Below are 21,871 nucleotides of genomic sequence, written 5' to 3'. Positions count from 1 at the left end.
TTGCAACCCTACAAACAAGCATTTTTTATCGCATTTTAAATCACATTCTTATCAGTAAAATCCCAATATGTAGATAATTACTCTTTATTAATTAAATAATTAAAAGACAGTAGCTTTTATTTTATTATTTGCATTAGATTTGACTTGCATTCTTGTTTTGATTGCATTTAGTTGATGAGTAATAGACATCAATTTCTCCCGTGTCCTCACTCTAAGGAAGTTTGTGAATCATTTTTCTTTTTTTATTGAAACATCCAGTGAAGCAGCTCAGAGCAATTAACTGAATTTCCCAGAATTACTTGAGAGACAGGAGATTCTAGGAAAGTGTGCTCGATACTGCTCGTCTGTGGCTCTGCATACACTCATTGCACTCTACGCTCAACAGCAGCTCTACGCAGGCATGAATATTGGTATTGAATTTATATCATACACATCATTAATTGCGAAATATGTCCAATCTGCTGACATTTTGTTCTGCTTCTGGTGTTTCTGTTTGGGACAAACTTACACTCTAAGGTAGAGGTCGGGGGGGGGTTGTGCTTGCGGAACGATGTATGTTATAATACATCGTGTACACGTCCAGTTTTGTGTGAGTGAAGGAAATCCGCTTGGGAGTGGAGAGATTCATCCTCGCGCACATGGATCGCGTAACATTATGCGCTCTCGATATTGTCATTAAGATCACACTATAGAAACCGCCTAAAGTTAAGTATAAAGAAGAGAAGAAAGCGCCCCTAGGCGGCTGCCTACACAAGCCAGGATCCGCCACTGCCAGATGCAGTTAGAAATTTACTAAAAACAAGCCTATAGCAAGACATCTGGTGGGGGGGGGGCACCTGGGGTGGCCAGCCAAATTTCAGGGGGGGCCGGTGCCACCCCTGGCCACCACGTAGACACACCATAGATATTATATGTTAAATAAATCTGTCCTAAAATTGGCATGAAATGGCAAGTTCTTCCTCTCGATTTTTCAAATCCATGTTATCAATCTTATTGTGAACAATTCACCCATGAATACGTTTCATTTTTATATATATATATATATATATATATTTTTTTTTTTTATCTTGTAATGTTTAATCAAAATGTGCCAACTCGATCTTCCAGTGAAGTTTCAGACTGCTCTTTGGTGACATATGCCAGGCTTCTCCAATCATTTAGTCTGCTTAAACCCCACCACTTTTTTTTTTAACAATCAAATGCATGCTCACATTCAGATCTGCCTCCATCCAATCAACAAATGATTGATAGAACCAAAACCCTGACATATTTTCTTCAATATTCAATAATCTGTTTAACTGCAATGGACACCGCAATATGGGGGAAAAAAAGCTCTGTCGATACTTCTGTTACATCACAACTTTAAAGTCAACATGAAATCAAAAATGGACAGTTCTTATTTTTTATGGACTATTACAGTGTTTAATATTAATAATTTATCTGTGCACATCATAATTTTTTTATAAAAATAAAATAAAAAGAAATACGAATTCTTGTGCCCTCGTAATTTTTATTTAAAAACAATAACTTCCCCTCCCCCTTTCAATAATCCCTCCCCTCCATCAACCTGTCACTCACACAAGATCAGCAGTTAGCAAACGACAACGATCCAACAATCCAATCAATTTATGATGGACAAAATCAAGTCTGACCCTACATGTTTTCTAGTTCAAGAAGCCATTTCATTTGGATATACGTCACAGTAGGGAAGAAAAAACGATTGCAATTTCCTTTTCATGCCGAATTTAAACATTGTAATCTACAGTGCATCTTTAAAGGGTGCCTTGCATGGTTTGGAAAATATATTAATAGGTTTATTTTTGGGGGAAATTATTTCTTTATTTTTTCAATAAATACATCACACCATTTCCCATTGATTTACTCTTTGATATAGGGTATATCCAGTAGGTTTGGAAAATATATTAATAGGTTTATTTTTGGGGGAAATTATTTCTTTATTTTAAAATAAATAAATACAATCAATAAATACATCACACCATTTCCCATTGATTTACTCTTTGATATAGGGTATATCCAGTCAAATGAAGCTCTAGCACTGACTGTGTTACTCTTTGGTAGATCAGAGTTGGCTCATATTTGAAAAATCTCCATTTTTGTGGGAAAATGGGCATCTGCAGTTCAGGTGTGTTTAGAGACGATATGTATTGGTCATATTTTGTCTAGGCATGCGTGAGTGAGACTGGCATAGGTCAGTGTCTTTCTTAGCTTAAACTTTGACACAGTTAAAATGTGAGCCAAATAGTAAATACACACAGTATCTGCCACAAAAACCAATAAAGAGTAGTCCTGATGGTCTCGGTTAATGAACTGAAGACTATAGCCCACATATGGCCGAGTATCTTTAAAACTTTTCTAGTTAATACATAACCAGACACCTTTTTTGCAGCCATGAGAATTTCTCAGTTGTTTTCTATTTAAATAGTTAGAGTCCAAGGTCTGGCCCAGAGCTCACGTGATCCAAAACAAAGAAAACGCACAAAGTGCTTATCCACACCCAAACTGAGCATACACTATAATGCACCACACACACACACACACACATTTACTATGGACTGCAGCAGCACAGAGTCAATAATCAAGCAAGACCTTCCCACACAGCTAATATACACACATTTACACTTGCAGAAGTGTTTACAGGTGTTACTATGGCACAGTAAACACAGACAGTATACTACACATCCATGTCAATCACATGACAAAGCATAGAGCATGTCAAGGATATGGTGGGAAAGACACAGAGTGTGTAGTGTTGTAGTTCACATATCCTTGCAAAGCACACTGAACAATACATGCAAATGTGACAACACAGGCAGCCACTATAGCTCTGTACACAGAACGCACTGGCATGGCCGAGTGTCAGACTCAGAGATCTTCGGCACAATGCCCATCGGTGGCCTGCTCTTCAATTGTTGGAGCACTGAAAAAAAAGCAGAAGGGAGCAAGGGGAGCAAGGCAGAGCCTTCCTACAACAGGTTGTATTAGAGTGTCCAGTAAACAGATCATTACACAGCAGCAATGTTTTCATTAACCAGTCCCTTGACGTAAAAAGGTTTGTTTTCTCAGAGAGTGTAGAGTGAATTCATCCTAAATTGTAGCTAGGTGAATAGTGGTAAATCGGGCCACATTTGTCTACTTTTTCCAGCTCAGTGATAAGAAAAATTCTCTGAAATGTGGTGATATATAGTACAATATACAGTTGGTATAGAAAAGAATCACCCCCCTTTAAAATAATCTCATTTGGTTGCTTTGCAGCCTGAAATGAAGACTGACACAGTTTTTGTTTTATATCCCAACAGACTAAAGGCTGTAATTAAAGCAAAAGGTGGTTCAACAAAATACACAAGGAGGTGATCCTTTTTCCAACTCTGTGATTCTGATATTTTTATTTTTTATTTTTTTCTGACATGTTGGTGTTATATCTTTCACTTGGATGTTATAAGTTGCACTGAGTAAATGCAGCTAGATAAAACAAAAACGGTGTCCGTCTTCATTTCAGGCTGCAAAGCAACAAAATGTGATTATTTTAAAGGGGATGATTCCCACGATATATTAATTTCTAGAGATGCACCGATCGACCGGCCAGGGACCGGAATCAGCCGATTTTTTGCTTGATCGGCCCGGACCAAAGACCAGCCGGTCAGCCTCACATCTTGCCATTTGACATCTGCATGTAAACATTTCGTTGGCATGGAAGTTCTTCACTGTAAGTGAAGAAGACACAAAGTTCGCAATTTGTAATACGTCTAAGGCCAAAGTAAACCGTAGGGGAACCACAGGGCTCGAGTAAGGCTTGTCTGGGACAAGTAGATTTTTAAAAGGGGCAAGTCAGAGAGAATTTTACTTGCCACGGCCGGACAAAAAGCCTAATTAAAACGTCAATAATAATAAAAATAACTAGGGATGCACTGAAACTTGGCCACTAAAAATTTTAGAATGAGAATGCTTCTGATTTTATTTCATTCAGTGTAAACGGCGACTGATAATGTATTGATGTCGTGCCATGTGACTTGCACAGCCTGTCTGATATGTGAGAGGGAGAGACTCGTGCAGACATGAGCACAACAGCACACACAAAGTAACTCACAGAATGTTAAAGACGCATACTGTGGTAGGCAAAAAAACTAAATATATATGATAGGTAAGCAACATTACATGACCAAGATGTTTCCCCGAATATCAGCACGATTGCAATGTGATACTAATTTTATACAATAGTAGTTCAATAAACAAGAAGGTAAAACATTTTAGACACAATATTGACTGTTTTTGCTAATTTCGCTGACAAAATAGTTATGTAAATATTTTTTTGCATTGAAAAAAAGTAGATTTTTGTTTGTATAATGCTGTCAATTATAGTTCAGAACCGGCAAAAATTTGTGTCGGCAGGGTCACACTTGCAAAGAAATCAGAATCGGCCAAGAAAATTGCAAGCGGTGCATCTCTATTTTTTTCTTCTCATTTTGTGTGGGTCTTTGTCTATGGTGGTTGTTTGAAACAAATTACAGAATTGTGGAATCCAGTCATAAAAGTAGAATTTACTGTATAACACAGAACGTCACAGAATTGAGCAAATTTTGGGTGAATACATTAAAAGTAGAGCTGTACAATTATTTTTGAAAAAGAGGTCTGCATGTTCTGGAATCCAGAAAAATTTAAACGAAAAACACAGAATTTGGTGGGGGGAAAAAGGAAATTGTGAAAAAATAAAACGGCTTTCATAGGGCCCTAAAAATAGAATTTGTATTAAGCTAAAATTGTGTTAAAAGCTATTAAATTGTGTAAGTTTCACGATTTAATTTAATTAGGCATGCCTTTTGATTACTAAATTTTTTTATTTAACCATAAAAATGGAGTCCATAAAAATTAAAATGGGAAAGATGGAATTTGGCCCTTCATTATGTTTGTTTTGTATTGTTGCTTGTTTGCAAATAAGATAAGATTAGATATGATTACAAAGCATGGTCCAATTTTCCTTATAAATTTATCCTTGTTACATTTTTGTTTTGTTTTGTATTTAGTTTTATTTTATTTTAAAATGGACCTATATAAATGTGCCTATATATTTAAAATTGCCTATATCTCCAGGTTAAGGTACATGATATAAAGCACAAGAGAGAGAGACAAACATTAGAGATATAGAGAAACATTAATGCATTTGAAAGTAATTAGTGCAATTATTTCTGTAAATGTTTTTTATAAAAAAAAATAAGTATCAATTAACTCAGATCAGTCAGTATTATATTTATTTTATTTTATGTGTACATGCATTCAAATGCTTGCATGTCCCATAGTCAGTGGGAGTCTTTGATGGTCTGGGGAGGAATATCCTTGGAGGGTTGCACAAAACCCCACATGCTAGCCAACAGTACCCTCACTGCTGTTAGGTACCGGGATGATATCCTCACATCTATTGTCAGGCTCTATGCTGGTGAAGTGGGCCTGGGTTCCTCCTGGTGCATGACAATGTCCGGCCTCATGTGGCCAGAGTGTATAGGCAGCTTCTGGATGACGAAGACATTGATGCCATTGACTGGCCCTCATGTTCCCCAAACCTGAATCTAATTGGGAACCTCTGGGACGTTATGTATTGGAGCATCCGAATCAGCCAAGTAGCACCAGGACTGTCCAATCACTAATGCCCTGATTCAGGTCTGTCAGGAGATCCTCCAGGACACTATCTGCTGTCTCATCAGGAGCATGCCTAGATGCTGTCAGAAGTGTATACCGGTATGTGGGGGCCATACACTGACTTACATTATGAGTTGCGTTGATGAAATTCATGCATGTTCAATCAGCCTGTAATTTCATTCTTTTACTTTGATTTTCTATGTGATTTCGAATCCAGCCCTCAGTGGGTTAATGATTTTGGTTTCCATTGACTATTGTCACATAGTCTTGCATAGCCAGACCTTCAGACTGACGGCAGACCGCTTTGAATGGCCAAGGACCGACCAAGAGGCCATATGACTGACAGATAAAGCAACCAATCACGTTTCGCTTTGTGCCGTGTCATGTTTAGGGGCGTGGAAATGACCCCACAATAACAGACCGGTGTGTAAAACTCTTGAACTTATTTTAAAGAGTCTATACCGTGAACTTTATATATTTCACATACTTTAGTTGATCCTGATAGGCGCTCATTGTTACAGTTGTAAACACAATGGCTGTCTTCTTCCATGGTCTGGCAGCATGGCATCTTTGTTTCCAGGCGGAATGTTAAAGAACGCGGCACACTCCTCGAAATCCTGTATATTTCAACCAATCCGATGACGACTTCGAAACTTCTGAAGTGTTTCCAATTTTGTGTGCCAAATGCATCAGACGTTCAGCCAACGGTCCGTGGGCGTGACGTCTGAGGCTAATTGTCACATAATTTTGTTCTCAACAAATTACGTATAAGTAAAGCTTTTCAGCTTCAATATTTCGTTCATCAAGATTCAAAGTGTGATTTAGGTGTTTCCTTAATTTTTTTTAACAGTGTAGTTGAAGTGTGTGTACTTCTTTCTGAATATAGAATACTAAAATACTATTTTCTCAGCTTAATATGCAGAGTCAACTGTAAATAAGCCATTGATATTGATTTCCCTGAGCATCCTGACCAGCAACAGTGACTGAACAAATGGAGTTAGTTTTGGGCATGGCTATCTGTTTGTTAAGCCATAATGGCAGATGGGGGAGTGTTTGGGAAACCTGTTTGAAAACAGACATTATTTTTGTATAATAATTTAAAATTCCGTTTAATGTGTAGTGCAGCAACTACTTAACCTTTAAAGGTGCCCTGAAGTGACTTGAAACACGCAGCATTATTCTATGTGGTGACGTAATTTCAACTGAAACAGGAAGAGAAGGCGGGACATATCGAACAGCCCCGCCCCCTTTTTAAAATAGCCAATAGCGTTTTGTTTATATCTGCTCCGTCCAGAGCTGTTGAGCTCGGTAAAGCCGCATTTGACAGCCACAGTCTAATAGATTACCCCCTAGATTCAATATGAAACTCTTAGTAAAACAAAATAGTGGTCATAATCATGCGGAGTTGTAAAAGTTTTTAATATATGCCGACTCACGCATATGATCCACTCTGTGCGATCGCGTCTCTGGACCGGAGCCAAAGTCCGGATCAGACTGTGTGCGCTACCGCGGTTCATGTGAAACAACGTGAGACCAGACCTCATTTGCACCAATCGAAAGCATATTTACACTGTCTGAATCGTTCCCTATCACCTACATTGTGCACTTCTAGCCATTCACTGTACAGGAAATACTACACTGTGAAGAAATGACCGATCTCAGCCGCTTCGGCGTGTATTTATAGTGCAGGGGGTGGGCGCTTCGGATTCTAGAGAGCATTTGATTGGTCAGAAGATTTGATGAGAAGATGAAGTACGATGTGACATCAAAAAAATTGGAATCGGAAGTGACGAACTGAGAGCTTTGAATGCTTATATCATATAAATGCGAATTTTGTCACTGTTTTGGAGCACACTGCCTTATAGATAACCTTAAGACTAACATATTGATAATAACACCCAAGAAAAGCCAAGAAACAAAAAGTGTGCCTTGCAAGTGTGCCAACACACAGATAAGTGGGATAGCTCTGGCAGGCAGGTGCTTTGCTGACTGTCAGGTGCTGCTTTTGTCATGGAGTGTCTCTTTGCATGTGCCTCAGGTGACATTTACCTCAAAAAGGCCTGACAGCAGCACAGCTGACACAGGAAAAGCTGGCGTCCGCAGGTACATTTAACCCTGTGGGAGAGGGAGGCCGTGCAGTTACCACCACTGGTGTCTTATTTCTACAACTCATTAAACACTATCAACTGAAGAGAATGTCTATGAAGAGAATGTCAAATTTCTTATGTGTTATTTGAAATAAACTATATATATGTGAAGATAAAATAAAGTTGAATGCTAGTGGAGAGGATTAAACAGGGAAATGGAAGGAATGACCCTGTTATAGAGTTCAACTGCAATTCTCTCGTCCCTATTCACGCAAATTTTCATGCAGTTCCTGGTTGGTGGTTTGCATTCCAAATGTCCCTAAAAGAGATTCAATGCATGTCTAGAGAACAAGGCCATCACCAGTACAGCACAGGTTCTAATTACGCTGTTATCTATTGACATTACAGCCAGTTTAATATTGACATTCGAATAGAGGCAGAAATTTGACTCTAATCAAGAATGCGGAACCTCAAGGACTTTTTAAAAGCACAGGCAACAAAGCAGCAGCATCTAATGACTGAAAGTCACCATGCAGAAGATCGTATGGGTACAAAGCCATGATAATATCTCTCCTGGAGGGCAACATTGTGCCGTGCTGGAACTGATTAAAGCTCAATGAGCCGTTGGTGTTGCTTCTGCAGCCAACCAAAGGTATCAGTGACACAAGGTCTTTGTAAAACCAAGCACACTCTGCTAGACTAAAACTCTGCACACATTTAAATTTATGGTTTCTTTATTTCTGGTGTGTTAGTGAGCACTTTGCTAGGGATGGGAATGGGGAAGTAATGTGACTTTTCTAAACAATTCTGATTCTTTAACAACTCCATTAACGAAGTGGCATAGACAGATGTTTTAATGACGTCTTTATAGAAGTGGCATGCAGTCTAAAAACTTCTTTATGCACCAAGAGCTTGTAACACTCCAAAGAGAAAGGAAAAATTGAAATCACATCATATGACCCCTTTAACTATATATTAAACAATACTAAACAAACAGAAAATGAGGCAACATCATTTAATTTACTTTAATGTAAAATTGTTTGATTCACTTAAAAGAAATAACTCATTGGAGTCATTTGTTGGGAATCAGACTACACTGGTATGTTATCGATTCCCTAATAGAACTGACTCATTATAATGATTCATTTGGGAATTAGACTACACTGGTTGCACTGTGTTATTGATTCACTAAAAAGAACCAACTCATTAGAGTCCTTTGTTCAGGAATCAAACAAAACTAGTTGCTCTGTAGGGGTTTTTTCCCTCACAAAAATAACTCATTAGAGTCATTCGTTTGGGAATCATACTACATTGGTTACATGGTATGTTTCTGATTCACTAAAAAAGAACCAACTCATTAGAGTTATTCGTTCAGGAATCAGCATACACTGATTATATTATGTTTCTGATTCACAGTAGAGATCATTCTCCACCCTGACTGTATTTACAATCTCTAATTTTAAGATTTGGCTTTGATCTGGGGCTTTTCGTGTCAGACTACAGTCTTGTAGTGTATGCTAGATACAAAATAACCACCTACAATACACTGAAGCCACTGCAAAAGTGCACTTTAAATATGGCTTTATGACATGAATGGGACCATCAGTATGATGAGTGTCTCATTAGACACTATAAAGCCCAAACAGACTTCCATATATACAGTATATATAGCTCCTCTTTAGTCCTTCTTTCATGTTTATATATTTCCATCTCTCGCTTATTTTCTTTCTTTTGCTGCCTTTTTCTGATGCCGCTTGCTGTCTGAAATATCCACGTCACTCCCTATGTTTAGCACTCCCACATATAAAGCACACAAAGCCACAAGCACAAGAATACAAATACATATTTATGCAAACACACACACACTGATGATATGCCCCAATTCCTCTTGTCCTTGCCTCTTTCCTTTATTCTCTGTTCACCCATTCCCATCATCATCCCTCTCTCTTTTTCTTTTCCCCTTTGGTTGAGTGTAAGAATGGATGCCTCAGCAGGCGACAGCTGGAATCTGATTCATACAGGAATGGAGGGAGGTAGGCAGGGCGAGAGAGAGATGGAGAGAATGAGACGGGGGGGTGAGAGGGATTGTCTGTAGGGCACAGAGGAAATGCAGTCACTGGTGAGGATAGAGAGGAGAAGGGGGCCACACTCAATGTTTGGTCCAAACAAGCCCCGCCCAGCTTAGTCATGCCTCTGCTGATTGGTCCACAGCCATACTTGCCACCAGCGTTCTTAGTCAATAACCTTTTCAGTGAAATTCTGCTTTGGCTGTGCAGGTTACTATGCTAAAATCAACTATAAGTTGATTTTAGCATAGTAACCTGCACAGCCATCAAAGCATTAATAACATTAATGCTATTAGTCCAGAAATATGTACATATGTTTTTTAGGAGATATATTTTCAGAGCTGAGTATATAGACCTTCTGTATTTGGGTGGGTGACGTTGCTAAAATTGATCTCAATATGTTTATACCTTTCAATTATTTTTTTTTTTTTTATCATAAAAGACATAATTGCAGCCAAACAGCCAATGTAAAAGTTTAATGTAAAAATTTAAACACTGAATCAAATTCATTTTTATTTATATACATTTTTGTTAAGCCAATCAATTTCACAGTTATCTCGAAAACACATCAATATTATCTTTTATATATATATATATGTATATATATATATATATATATATATATATATATTTGTATAGTTTAACTAAAAATTATTTACAAAATTGGCTGTGGGATGTAGCGATTGACCAACCAGAGTCAAGTTAATTAATTTGATATGCCAGATTGTGAATAAAGTGTAAATATGTAAATATAAATATGTTATGAATGGGAGTTATGGTTGATGTCCTGTGCATACGGTGGTTGGTTTGAAAGTGTTTGATAGTTGCTAGTTGTAAAACCTGTATGACTGTCCTCTCATATAGCATCCCAACAAATAAACACACTTCCATGCATGCCCTGAATGCCCGGCAGTAGCCTTTAGTGAAGAGCTGCAACAGAAGTTAATTGGAACAAACATGCACGAATATGCTATGCGCGCACACACACACATTTACCATCACTGACACACCCTCGCTTGTTCAACCATGTTCAACGAATGTTGTGCCTCTTCATTCACTCTCATGAACACCATCTCTCTCCACACATATATTCACACAATCCTATATATTCTTTCTTTGTGACATGCACACACACACATTCACCCCCACAAAATCCTCTGGTGGCAACTGTTCCTCAGGGTGACATGGCCACTAAGACAGGCATATAACAAAGCCTTATTAACATTGTGAGCAGCCATCTCCTATTCTCCTTATCTCCGCTCACAACAGAGGCAGAAACATATGCGCACACACACACACACACATACTTGTATTTGTGGTTTACGGGGACTCTCCATAGGCGTAATGGTTTTTATACTGTACAAACTGTATTTTCTATTGCCCTACACCAACCCTACACCTAAACCTACCCCTCACAGGAAACTGCTGGCAATTTTTTAATTTCATAAAACACCGTTTTGTATGTTTTTTTTAAGCCTTTTGTTTTACGGGGACACAGGAAGTGTCCTCATAAACCATATTTACGTTGTAGTAACCCATGTCATTATACACATTTGTGTCCTCATAAACCATATATACCTGTACACACACACACACACATACACAAATGTACACAGTTAGAGATGAGGCAGGGAAATATCAAATCATAGCTTAACAAGTTCACTAAAAATATTGGTAACACTTTACAATAAGGTCCCATTCGTTACACTTGGTTAGAGCATTAATTAACAGCTATTCTTTTTCTATTCTATCTACTTGTTTTTTTATTATTATTATTATTATTATTTTAAATATTACCCTCTAACACTAGCATTCTATATTCTTTTTCTATTCTATCTACTTGTTTTTTTATTATTATTATTATTATTATTTTAAATATTACCCTCTAACACTAGCATTCTATATTCTTTTTCTATTCTATCTACTTGTTTTTTTATTATTATTATTATTATTATTTTAAATATTACCCTCTAACACTAGCATTCTATATTCTTTTTCTATTCTATCTACTTGTTTTTTTATTATTATTATTATTATTTTAAAATTACCCTCTAACACTAGCGTTCTATATTCTTTTCTATTCTATCTACTTGTTTTTTTATTATTATTATTATTATTTTAAAATTACCCTCTAACACTAGCGTTCTATATTCTTTTTCTATTCTATCTACTTGTTTTCTTTTTATTTATTATAAAAAATGACCCTCTAACACTAGTGTGTACTGAGTTAGACTAACAGTTTGATTGCTTCTATAATATGAACAGATAATAAATTCTTTAGAGCTTTTTTCATTGTTAGTTCTTGTATATTAAGGATTAACTGATGTTATGTTAATCAGTACTTTTGTGTACAGTTCAAATATCTGAACGTCCTTAAAACAATTACTTAATTTAGCTAAGAAGCAAAACTGACATTAGTAGGACTTAACAGCCGTGTCTTGAATATGTTTTTTAAAATATTTTTTCTTGTTCCATTGGCAGATTTTTCATTTGTCTTGTCAGTAAACCAGTAAACTCTCAGACACACTGCTTTGCCTCGGCAGTCATCCTTCTAAGATATTTTTAGCAGAAAGCATGTCCATGTTTACGAATACATGAAATGTATGAAATACACAATGTTTCTGCCAAAAAACAGAGCATCTATTGGATAATAATAGTGTTTATTTACATCCAGTGTTTTTGCTATATTTTGTCATCTTTTCATCTGATTTTCCAGGAATTCATCAATTAAGGCATCTTTCATAATGTGAACTAATTGCGTTCACTTTTAGTTTTTCTATTTTTATATTAAAAGGGAGTTTGGTTTTATTTACACCTCTGGCTTCCATATGTAGGGCAAACATTTTCTGTGTTATTTCCCCCCATATTCTGTTATCTATATATTGTAAATGCATATAGACAATACTAAATATAATCTTTGTTATTTAATAAAAAATTAAGTAGGATCAATATTAAAAATGATCTTAATTTATTTTCATTGACAAAACATCTAGTTGTAAAATAACATACATCTAGTTCTTAAATAATATATCTGTATTTCATATTCTATAATATTATTATATTATATTATTAAGTGACACAACATTTTTTAATGTATTAGTCTATCTAATGGCTGTGAAAGAGAGAAAGGTTCCACCTGTTGGTTCAACCTGAGCTTGTGATGTGCTGGTCAAACAGAAACTCGGCTGTGTTCTCTTCCTGTCTCTCTCTCTCTGCTCCCGTTTGCATATGTGTGGTGATAATGGAATAGCAGGCTGCACTCCACCCGTCCCCACCCCACTCAAACCAGTCCAGCTGACTATTGACACTCCAAACATTTCCATAGCCTGCCCGCATACGGAAACTCAGGAGGAAATACAGGGAGGAGGGAAAGAACAGGGCACCACAAACTAGCATCACTCTCTCATACAGTACACACTCACATACACATGCAATACACACACACACAAATATGACATATACTGTAAAGAAAGCTATAGTTCACATTGATTTATTTGTGAGATTATTTCCATCCAGTGTGACTATTGTTTGTAAATGTGAACTAGACAGAAAGTCTAGTTGAGGTCTTTTAAGTCTTAATGACAACTGTATAATCTCATGTGGCGTGGCAGTATGGCTTAGACCAGTGTTTCCCAACCTTTTTTTGTCTTGTGTACCTATTGACTTCTATAATTCTTTTTCTAATAAACTGTGTGGATCTTGGTAGTTTCAGTAAACACAGATCTGAATTCATGGATAACAATACCAGGATCGGTGTGTCGTCTAATGCCACTTCTGTGAAATATTGACATTGTTCTCTGCATGCAGTTAACTGGCACCTATTATGTGTATGTGTGTATAGTTAAAGCTTGTCATGTGTCTCACTTGTGATGTAAAGCTAAGATTGTGTTGTGTATAGATTAGCGTATAGATGAGTGTGCACTCAGTTAGGTGAGAGACAAAGTTACTTTGTTAGAGCTTCAACTCGTAAAAGTCAAGAAGTCTTAATTTTGATGAGGCTATTAAATCAAAATTTGACCTGGTTTACTTTCTTAATACATGGTCTTATTGTGAATGATTTACATTGTTCCATTTGGTATACATTGCATTCATTCCATTATGTACAGTATCGAAAAAAAAATTCTACAATTTGGGGTCAGTGAGATTTATTTTTGTTATTGGAAAGAATTTAATACTTTCATTCAGCAAGGACACACTGAAAATTTTTTTTCATTCATCCAATTATCATCCCTTAGGGAAAGTTATTTATTTTTCACTGGCTCAAGTTAAAAAATATAGATGTGAATCATTACCCTGATTTTTTTTTTAATTGGATGAATGAAACATTTTTTTCAGTGCACATTAGGTTTATCAAAAGTGATAGTAAAGTCATATACTGTATTAAGCAGCACAACTGTTTTCAACTCTGACAATAATGCTTCTGGAGCACCAAATCAGCATATTAGAATGATTTATGAAGGACACTGAAGACTGGAGTGCTGGCTGCTGAAAAATCAACTTTGCCATCACAGGAATAAATTGCATTTTAAAATATACAGTTATTTTAAACTGTGATAGTATTTCACAATATTACTGTTTAACTGCATTTTACCTGCTTGGTGAACATAAGAGGCTTAAAAAAATACCTACTCCATATTTTTAAATGGTGTGTACAGTTCATTATCCCAAAGACAAAAAAATATGTATCTGCTTTCATCAAAATGTAGCAACCAAGTCCATCTCTGAAACAAATTATTTTCTTTTGAGTGACTTAACGAGGGCCACGTGGGATGTTTTATAAGATTAACAAAAGCCAAATAGCTATTTAGGTAGCGTTTTAGGACAGAATATCAACAGTTTTTGCATCAGGGTCTAAATTTTACGTTCACCATCAGGTGGTGACCCAACACAGTAACAAACATAAACTGTATTTAATCAGAATCAGAATCAGAATCAGAATGAGTTTTTATTGCCAGGTATGTTTACACATACGAGGAATTTGTTTTCATGACAGAAGCTCCACAGTGTAACAGAATGACAGTGACAGAACAAAAACACAGATAATAAAAAATAGAAAAATAGAACGTAAATAAGGAATAAAAATATACAAATCGACAATTGTATGTACAGGTATATAACAATAGACAGTTGTATGGTTTGGGATGATGGTGTTAAAGGCCGAGCTGAAGTCCACGAACAGGATCCTCACATAAGTCCCTGGTCTGTCTAGATATTGCAGAACATAATGCAGTCCCATGTTTACTGCATCGTCCACAGACCTGTTTGCTCTGTAGGCAAACTGAAGAGGATCCAGCAAGGGTCCTAATGTAGTTACAACAGTTACTAATGTAGTAACTGTTTTCTTCAGGGTTTTTTGGGACAAGCAAACGTTCTATGTTGGTCTCTGCATAATTTGACTAGTTTCTTCTAAGTGACATTCATTTGTAGCAAATAGAGTAGCATAGAGTTTGAATGAACGCATGGCCTTTAAAGGGTTACTCTACCTAAAAATGAAAATACAGTTATTATTTACTGACTCTCATGCTGTCCAAAATGTGTATGACTTTCTTTCTTTAGATGAAAAGAAAAAGATTTTTAGAAAACTAATCCATCTCTTTAAAGCCCTTCCGGAATTCACCCGAGGGGGACAACCCCTGCCCCCGGAACGCAGTCTCTACGACCCCACATATGACATGAATCGACATCATCTGATGTGAAATGATAGGTTTATGTAAGAGAAATGCACATATTTTTTAACATTTTTAACTATAGACTAGAGCCCGACCGATATATCGTTTTGCCGATATTATCGGCCGATATGGGCCTGTCGCCGATATAGCAGTATCGGCGAATATACCGCCGATATGACATTTTTTTTTACAGAACATATAACGCAGATAAAATGCTTGAAATGGTGTAATTACTTAGTTTGTCCAGCAGCGCAAGCTCCATTGTTTGCTACTGGTGACCTGGATGAAACGCTTTAAAGCTTAATTCTATGGAAAACCATTGAAACTTTGAACGCCCATATATCCGTAACGGCGTGGCAAATCCGCACCAAATTCGGGGGATCCCTTCAGCTCGAGGAACCCTCTCGAACGCGAATCGAGTGTACGTCTAGGGGCCCGCTTTCGAATGAGACCACCACTACATTGATAGCCCCCGGCGTTCGGGAGTTAAATTTGCGGTCCGGCAGCGACCGATCAAGCGATCCCGGGGGGGCTACCAACGCGCGGAGGGTGTTGTTCGATAGGGCTCCTCGAGCTGAAGGGATCCCCCGAATTTGGTGGAGATCCGCCAGTGCGTTTGCGAGATAGTGACACCAGTCAACACTTTCACTTCAGTAAGGAGGTCTCTTGTTCAGGCAGCAGCATTCAAGCATTGTCTTATTCGACCGTAAGTGCCCTGCGAAGTGGACTTCACATGAAATTCCGCCATGATTCCAGTTCCAAGGGAACGTACACGTTACATTCAAAGGGCATTAAAGTGCGCGAGACGTGAATTTTTTATTGTATTTATTTACAGAGGTATATTATGTCACACTTCACACTTCTCTAGTAAGTTTCGTCTGTGTGTGAAGACAGTAGCGCACATCTTTGAATGAATGTTCCGAAGTGAAATAAACTTCAACGGAATAAAGATGAATGGAATTGAATTGAATTAAACTTCAACTTTACTGTTCAGTGCACTGATGTCAGACTCATTTTGGATAATAAAGTTTATTGTTAAATTGTTAAATGCCCTGCCTCCATTACGTATCTCTATCACGTCATTATAAGTGTTTCATCACCACATTTGAGTGATCATTGCAAAAAATGTGTTTATGTATATATATTCTGTTTATGTATATACTGTAGCCTAATCTATATATAGTACTAGTCAAATGTTTGGACACACGAATGGGAAAGTGTCCAAACTTTTGACTGGTACTGTACTATAATATACACAAAGAATATCTGCCTTTTTTTACTCCCTAATATCGGTATCGGCCCAAAAAACCCCATATCGGTCAGGCTCTAATATAAACCATCACTTCCGTCCAACTGTCACTTGCAAGTTTCACAATGTGCTGCTGTTTACATCAAGCCTGAATGCATACATTTTAAACTCTTTAAAAGCCTTTTCAAAGCTTCTTTAAAAGTGGGTAACAGTGGTGTTTCAGGAGGATAGCATTCCAATTGAACTCCATTATGGTGTAGTACTGTCACTTATCATGATTCAATTGATTTCTGATGCATACAAGCAAATCCCGCCCTAGATTTTGTTCCCGTTAAGCATCCTGTTTCACTCAGAAATACATCACAGATGGAAGTAAAATGAGTTGCGAATACTAATTCATTTTGCAAAACTTAGGAGAATAGGAATGCATAAATGAATAATAGTCAATATTATAAAGTCTAAAAAATTCATTTGATATTCTGATCTAAGATGATCTGTAGATGTAGTTTTGTTTTTATGAGGTGTCACTGAATATACAAGTACTGCACTGGTTCTCACATTGTATCACTGTCATATGACTCAAACGTGTTATGTTTGCACTTCAGTTTTATCTTAAGTGCAAATCAAGGATATTGTTTGCCATCTTTGTGTAAAGCTTCTGTGTGCCAAATAATCCGGTTTGACTTCTGATGAGCACCACTGAGACTAATCACTGGATATTACATGCAGAAGTTGTTATTGTTTCCACTGTTAAGAGCCAAAATTCACTCCATTTGACTCCAACCCACTTTGGCTTCATATTTCTCTGTTCTTCATTTCACTCCTCCCTCAGTTCTGATTCTGGAGCCTGTGGAGAGAGACGACCTGAGCGGGAAGACTCTGAAGATCACAGACTTCGGCCTTGCTCGGGAATGGCATCGCACCACGAAGATGAGCGCAGCGGGCACGTATGCCTGGATGGCTCCAGAGGTCATCAAGCTGTCCCTGTTCTCCAAAAGCAGCGATGTTTGGAGGTGAGCTTCCGTCCTGCTCTGGACTATCTTTTGCGGCCTAACTAGAGGTTTTGTGGCTGATTATGGTCTTTTTCGTGTCAGTTTTGGAGTGTTACTCTGGGAGCTGCTAACTGGTGAGGTGCCATACCGTGAAATCGATGCTTTGGCTGTGGCCTATGGAGTTGCTATGAACAAGCTGACCCTTCCCATCCCCTCCACCTGCCCTGAGGCCTTTGCACAGCTGCTGGGAGGTAAGAACATTTACAGTTGAACCACAAGAAACATTGACCTGTGAGATATCCACTCTTTACATCAGATCATTATTCATCTGTCTCTCTCTCTCTCTCTCTCTCTCTCTCTTCTGTAGAGTGTTGGTGTCCTAACCCACATGGACGTCCTTCTTTTGGGAGTATCTTGAAAAGGCTGGTGGACATTGAGCAATCAGCCATGTTCCAGATGCCCCTCGAGTCTTTCCATTCCCTGCAAGAAGACTGGAGGGTGGAGATCCAGCAGATGTTTGATGAACTACGAGCAAAAGAGAAGGTTAGGACCACTGCTCTGGGTGTGTGTTCACGGTGTGTGTGTGTTCACTGCTGTGTGTGTGCACTTAGGATGGGTTAAATGCAGAGCACTAATTCCTAGTATGGGTAACCATACTTGGCCACATGTCACGTCATTTCACTTCATCACTTCACTTCACTTCATAAATTTGTTTAATAAGGAGAAAGTATGAGAGGCATGTGGTGAACTTCTGAAATATTTTCATATTTATAGATTCAGTTGATATTTAAACCATTTGCACAATGAATATGGATCACCATTGACCCTATATTGTCAACCAGTACTATAATACCATATAATTTACACATTTAACCATATGAATAATATTATAATTTATATTAATATACTATAAAACCCAGTCACATTGAAGTCTTGTAAATGTGGTTTTTTTTTTACATTTTTAAAATTTCAAATAAAAATAACTTCAATAATACAGTAACTTTTTTTTCAAAATGTTTGCTTCTGTACTGTCACTTAGCAGCCAATACCAAATTATCATTTTAAATGATCATTTTCTAAATTTAAAAAGAATAATAAAATAAATACAAATAAAAAATTACTATATTAGTTGTTTTATAAAGTATACTAGATTTGAAAAGTTTGGGGTTGGTAGGATGTTTAAATGTTTTCTCTTTTGCTTGCCAGAGGCTACATTTATTTGATCAAAATACAGTAAAAACAGTAATATTTTCAAAATATTATGACCGCTTTAACTGTTGAAAATTTAGTTTGTTGAAAGTAATATGTGAAAATGACATGATCTTTCAGAAATCATTCTAAAATGCTGATTTGGTGCCCAAGAAAAAGTTCTTATAATTATCAATGTTTGTTTTTCCTCAGTATTCCTTAATGAATAGAAAGTTCAAAAGAACACCATTTATTTGAAATGTGAAAAAAAAATTTAAACAGTGTAAAAATTTTTACTGTCACTTTTGATCAATTTAATGCATCCTTGTTGAATAAAATAAAAATAAAAAAATCTTACCGACCCCAAACATTTGAACGGTTCTGTACATTTACTGGTAGATATTTTATAAATTTAGCAACTAATAAAGAGTACAGATTAGATGGTTAATTCTACAGTGTAGGTTTACACACAAGTATTGTGAGCCAATATACAAATAGAAAGCCTAATGTGTAGGAAAATCTAATCATCTACGCTTAGGGAAATTACACTAGCAACAATATTATAAGCAATAACTTGTAGGCTCAGTGGATTAGCGGTCTAAATAATCGCCTGTTCATTAGGAGTTGCGATCCTGGGAGGAAGCTCTGGCGCGGGCAGCTGAGGAGCAGAGGGAGCAAGAGGAGCATCTGAGGAGGCGTGAGCAGGAGTTAGCCGAGAGGGAGATTGACATCGTGGAGAGAGAGCTCAACATCATCATCCATCAGATGTATCAAGAGAAACCACGCGTGAAAAAACGCAAAGGCCACTTCAAAAAGAGCAGACTGCTCAAACTTGGCAGAGACAGCAACTGCATCAGTCTACCATCTGGTGGGTGGAATGAGAATATACACTACCGGACAAAAGTTTGGAATAATTATGATGGTTTAATGTTCTTCTGAAGCTGCATTTATATGTCTGTGGTGCGATTTGAATACAGTCAAAACAGTAACATTGTGAAATTTAATTACAATTTAAAATAACTTTAGTCTATTTTAATATATTTTACGATGTAATTTATTCCTGTGATGGCAACGCTGAGTTTTCAGCAGCCATTACTCCAGTCTTCAGTGTCACATGATCCTTCATAAATCTTTCTGATAAGCTGATTTGCTGCTCAAGAAACATTTTTATTATATCTGCTGCTTAATATTTTGTGGAAACCAATCAATCAAAGCTTCAACTCAGCAAGGATGCATTTTAATTGATCAAAAGTGACAGTAAAGACGTTTTAATTTAATTTTATTTCAAATAAATGCTGCTTTTTATTTTCTATTTATCAAAGAATATTAAGCAGCATTGATAATAATAAGAACCATTATTAATAATTGAGAGCCAATAATAACTGATAATAATTGAGTGCCAAATCAGCATATTCGAATGATTTACGAAGGATCATGTGACACTGAAGACTGGAGTAATGATGCTGAAAATTCAGCTTTGCCATCACAGAAATAAATTACATCATAAAATATATTGCAATAGAAAAGTTATTTAAAATTGTAATTCAATTTCACAATATTACTGTTTTTACTGTATTCAAATCACAAAAATAATAATATTTCACAATATTGATGTACATTTATATTCAAAGGAATTCATCCCCCCAATCAAATTAGTGTTATTGTCCAGTAAAACAATTTTTTATCATACATTGGGAATGAAAACTGTATGTTTTAGGTTTTGAACATAAGATCACAGTGCAAGCGTCACCCAGTGTGGACAAGAGGAAAGGTCAGGGTAGTGAAAGCACCACTCCTCCAGCCAGCCCAGGGGTCATCCCTCGCCTCAGAGCCATACGCCGTAAGTCAATGCCTGAATGTTTTGGTTTTATATAAGAGAATGAACAAGGACGAGAGTACATTGCTGGAGTAGTACATACTGATGTGTGCCTGCACTGCCATGTGCCAACAATCAATACCACTTAAAAGAGTTGAATGTGTCTGTGAAGTGCATTGAGACTGTCTTAGCTTACATACTTGTGTTTCTATGTAATCCATACTTTATGTTGAGTTAGGTAGTAATATATAATATGCTAAAGCAAAGATAATATTGAATATTTTCTGAAATGTGTTTGGATTGCTGTGTGGTCTAGTGACGCCCAGTGATGGAAGGAAGACATGGGGCCGGACGGCAGTGTGTAAGAAAGAGGATCTAGGGACCAAGAAGAAGGGCCGAACATGGGGGCCTAGCTCCACACATCAGCGCGAGAGAGTCGGTGGAGAGGACAGGTAGACCAAACAATATACATTTAAAAGAGTTGTATTTCTTTTTTTATATAAATTTTTTTTTATTTAATTTAATTTTATTATTTCTTTAGAAGTCCACTTATGTTTTTTAATGATTTATTATTATTATTTTTAGAGTAAATAATTGTCTTACAAAATCAGTCTACTCTGATTGGCCAGCTGACCCAGTGCATTGTGATTGGCCGAACATCACAAGCACGCGTCGGAAAAGTAACGCCCCTTTCCATAATCGTGAGCTTCAGCTTTCAACATAAATGTAAAGACAGTACATAATGTCCTTAGTTTTACTATCAGTTCAAGCCCGAAAGGGGAACAGAGTCGATTGACAGTGATGATGCTCGTATGTATTTGCAGTACACAAGCCGCGATTAAAAGCTGACTCCACTGTGATGTGATCCTGTCTCTCTTTCACGCACACACACACACACACACAACGCGATACTCTACACGGCGCAAAATTCCGCATTTGAACAGTCAATAGCAAATACTTAAACTATTAAGAAAACATACTTACAGTAGCTGATTCAGAATAAGAGCCAGATTGTCATAGCAAAGTCGGAATTGACCCATTTTTTTTTAGAAATAGCCTTTGCACAGCCAGCCTTGTAGGCTACTCTCCTAGGTTAACAAAACTGTCGCCCATAAAATGCGCTGCACAAATTCGAACATCTGGGTTGTGCTGTTC

General features: G+C 37.1%; 1 protein-coding gene across 1 annotated transcript in view; it reads left to right on the top strand.

Annotated features, from left to right (window-relative positions):
- The window catches only part of LOC107560156 (mitogen-activated protein kinase kinase kinase 10-like), a 70,736-nt gene that overhangs the window by 13,940 nt on the left and 34,925 nt on the right, over positions 1-21,871 (top strand). The window contains exons 2-7 of the mRNA XM_016244248.1: positions 17,553-17,733; positions 17,815-17,963; positions 18,080-18,255; positions 19,522-19,768; positions 20,618-20,740; positions 21,033-21,168. Of these exons, the coding sequence (XP_016099734.1) occupies positions 17,553-17,733; positions 17,815-17,963; positions 18,080-18,255; positions 19,522-19,768; positions 20,618-20,740; positions 21,033-21,168 (1,012 nt within the window). The remainder of the gene's footprint in view (positions 1-17,552; positions 17,734-17,814; positions 17,964-18,079; positions 18,256-19,521; positions 19,769-20,617; positions 20,741-21,032; positions 21,169-21,871) is intronic.

This window comes from Sinocyclocheilus grahami, unplaced genomic scaffold, assembly GCF_001515645.1.
Source record: "Sinocyclocheilus grahami isolate Dianchi unplaced genomic scaffold, SAMN03320097.WGS_v1.1 scaffold712.1, whole genome shotgun sequence".
NCBI lineage: Eukaryota > Metazoa > Chordata > Actinopteri > Cypriniformes > Cyprinidae > Sinocyclocheilus > Sinocyclocheilus grahami.
The sequence above is the reverse complement of the archived record's forward strand: the minus strand, read 5'-3'. Positions and strand labels throughout refer to the sequence as shown.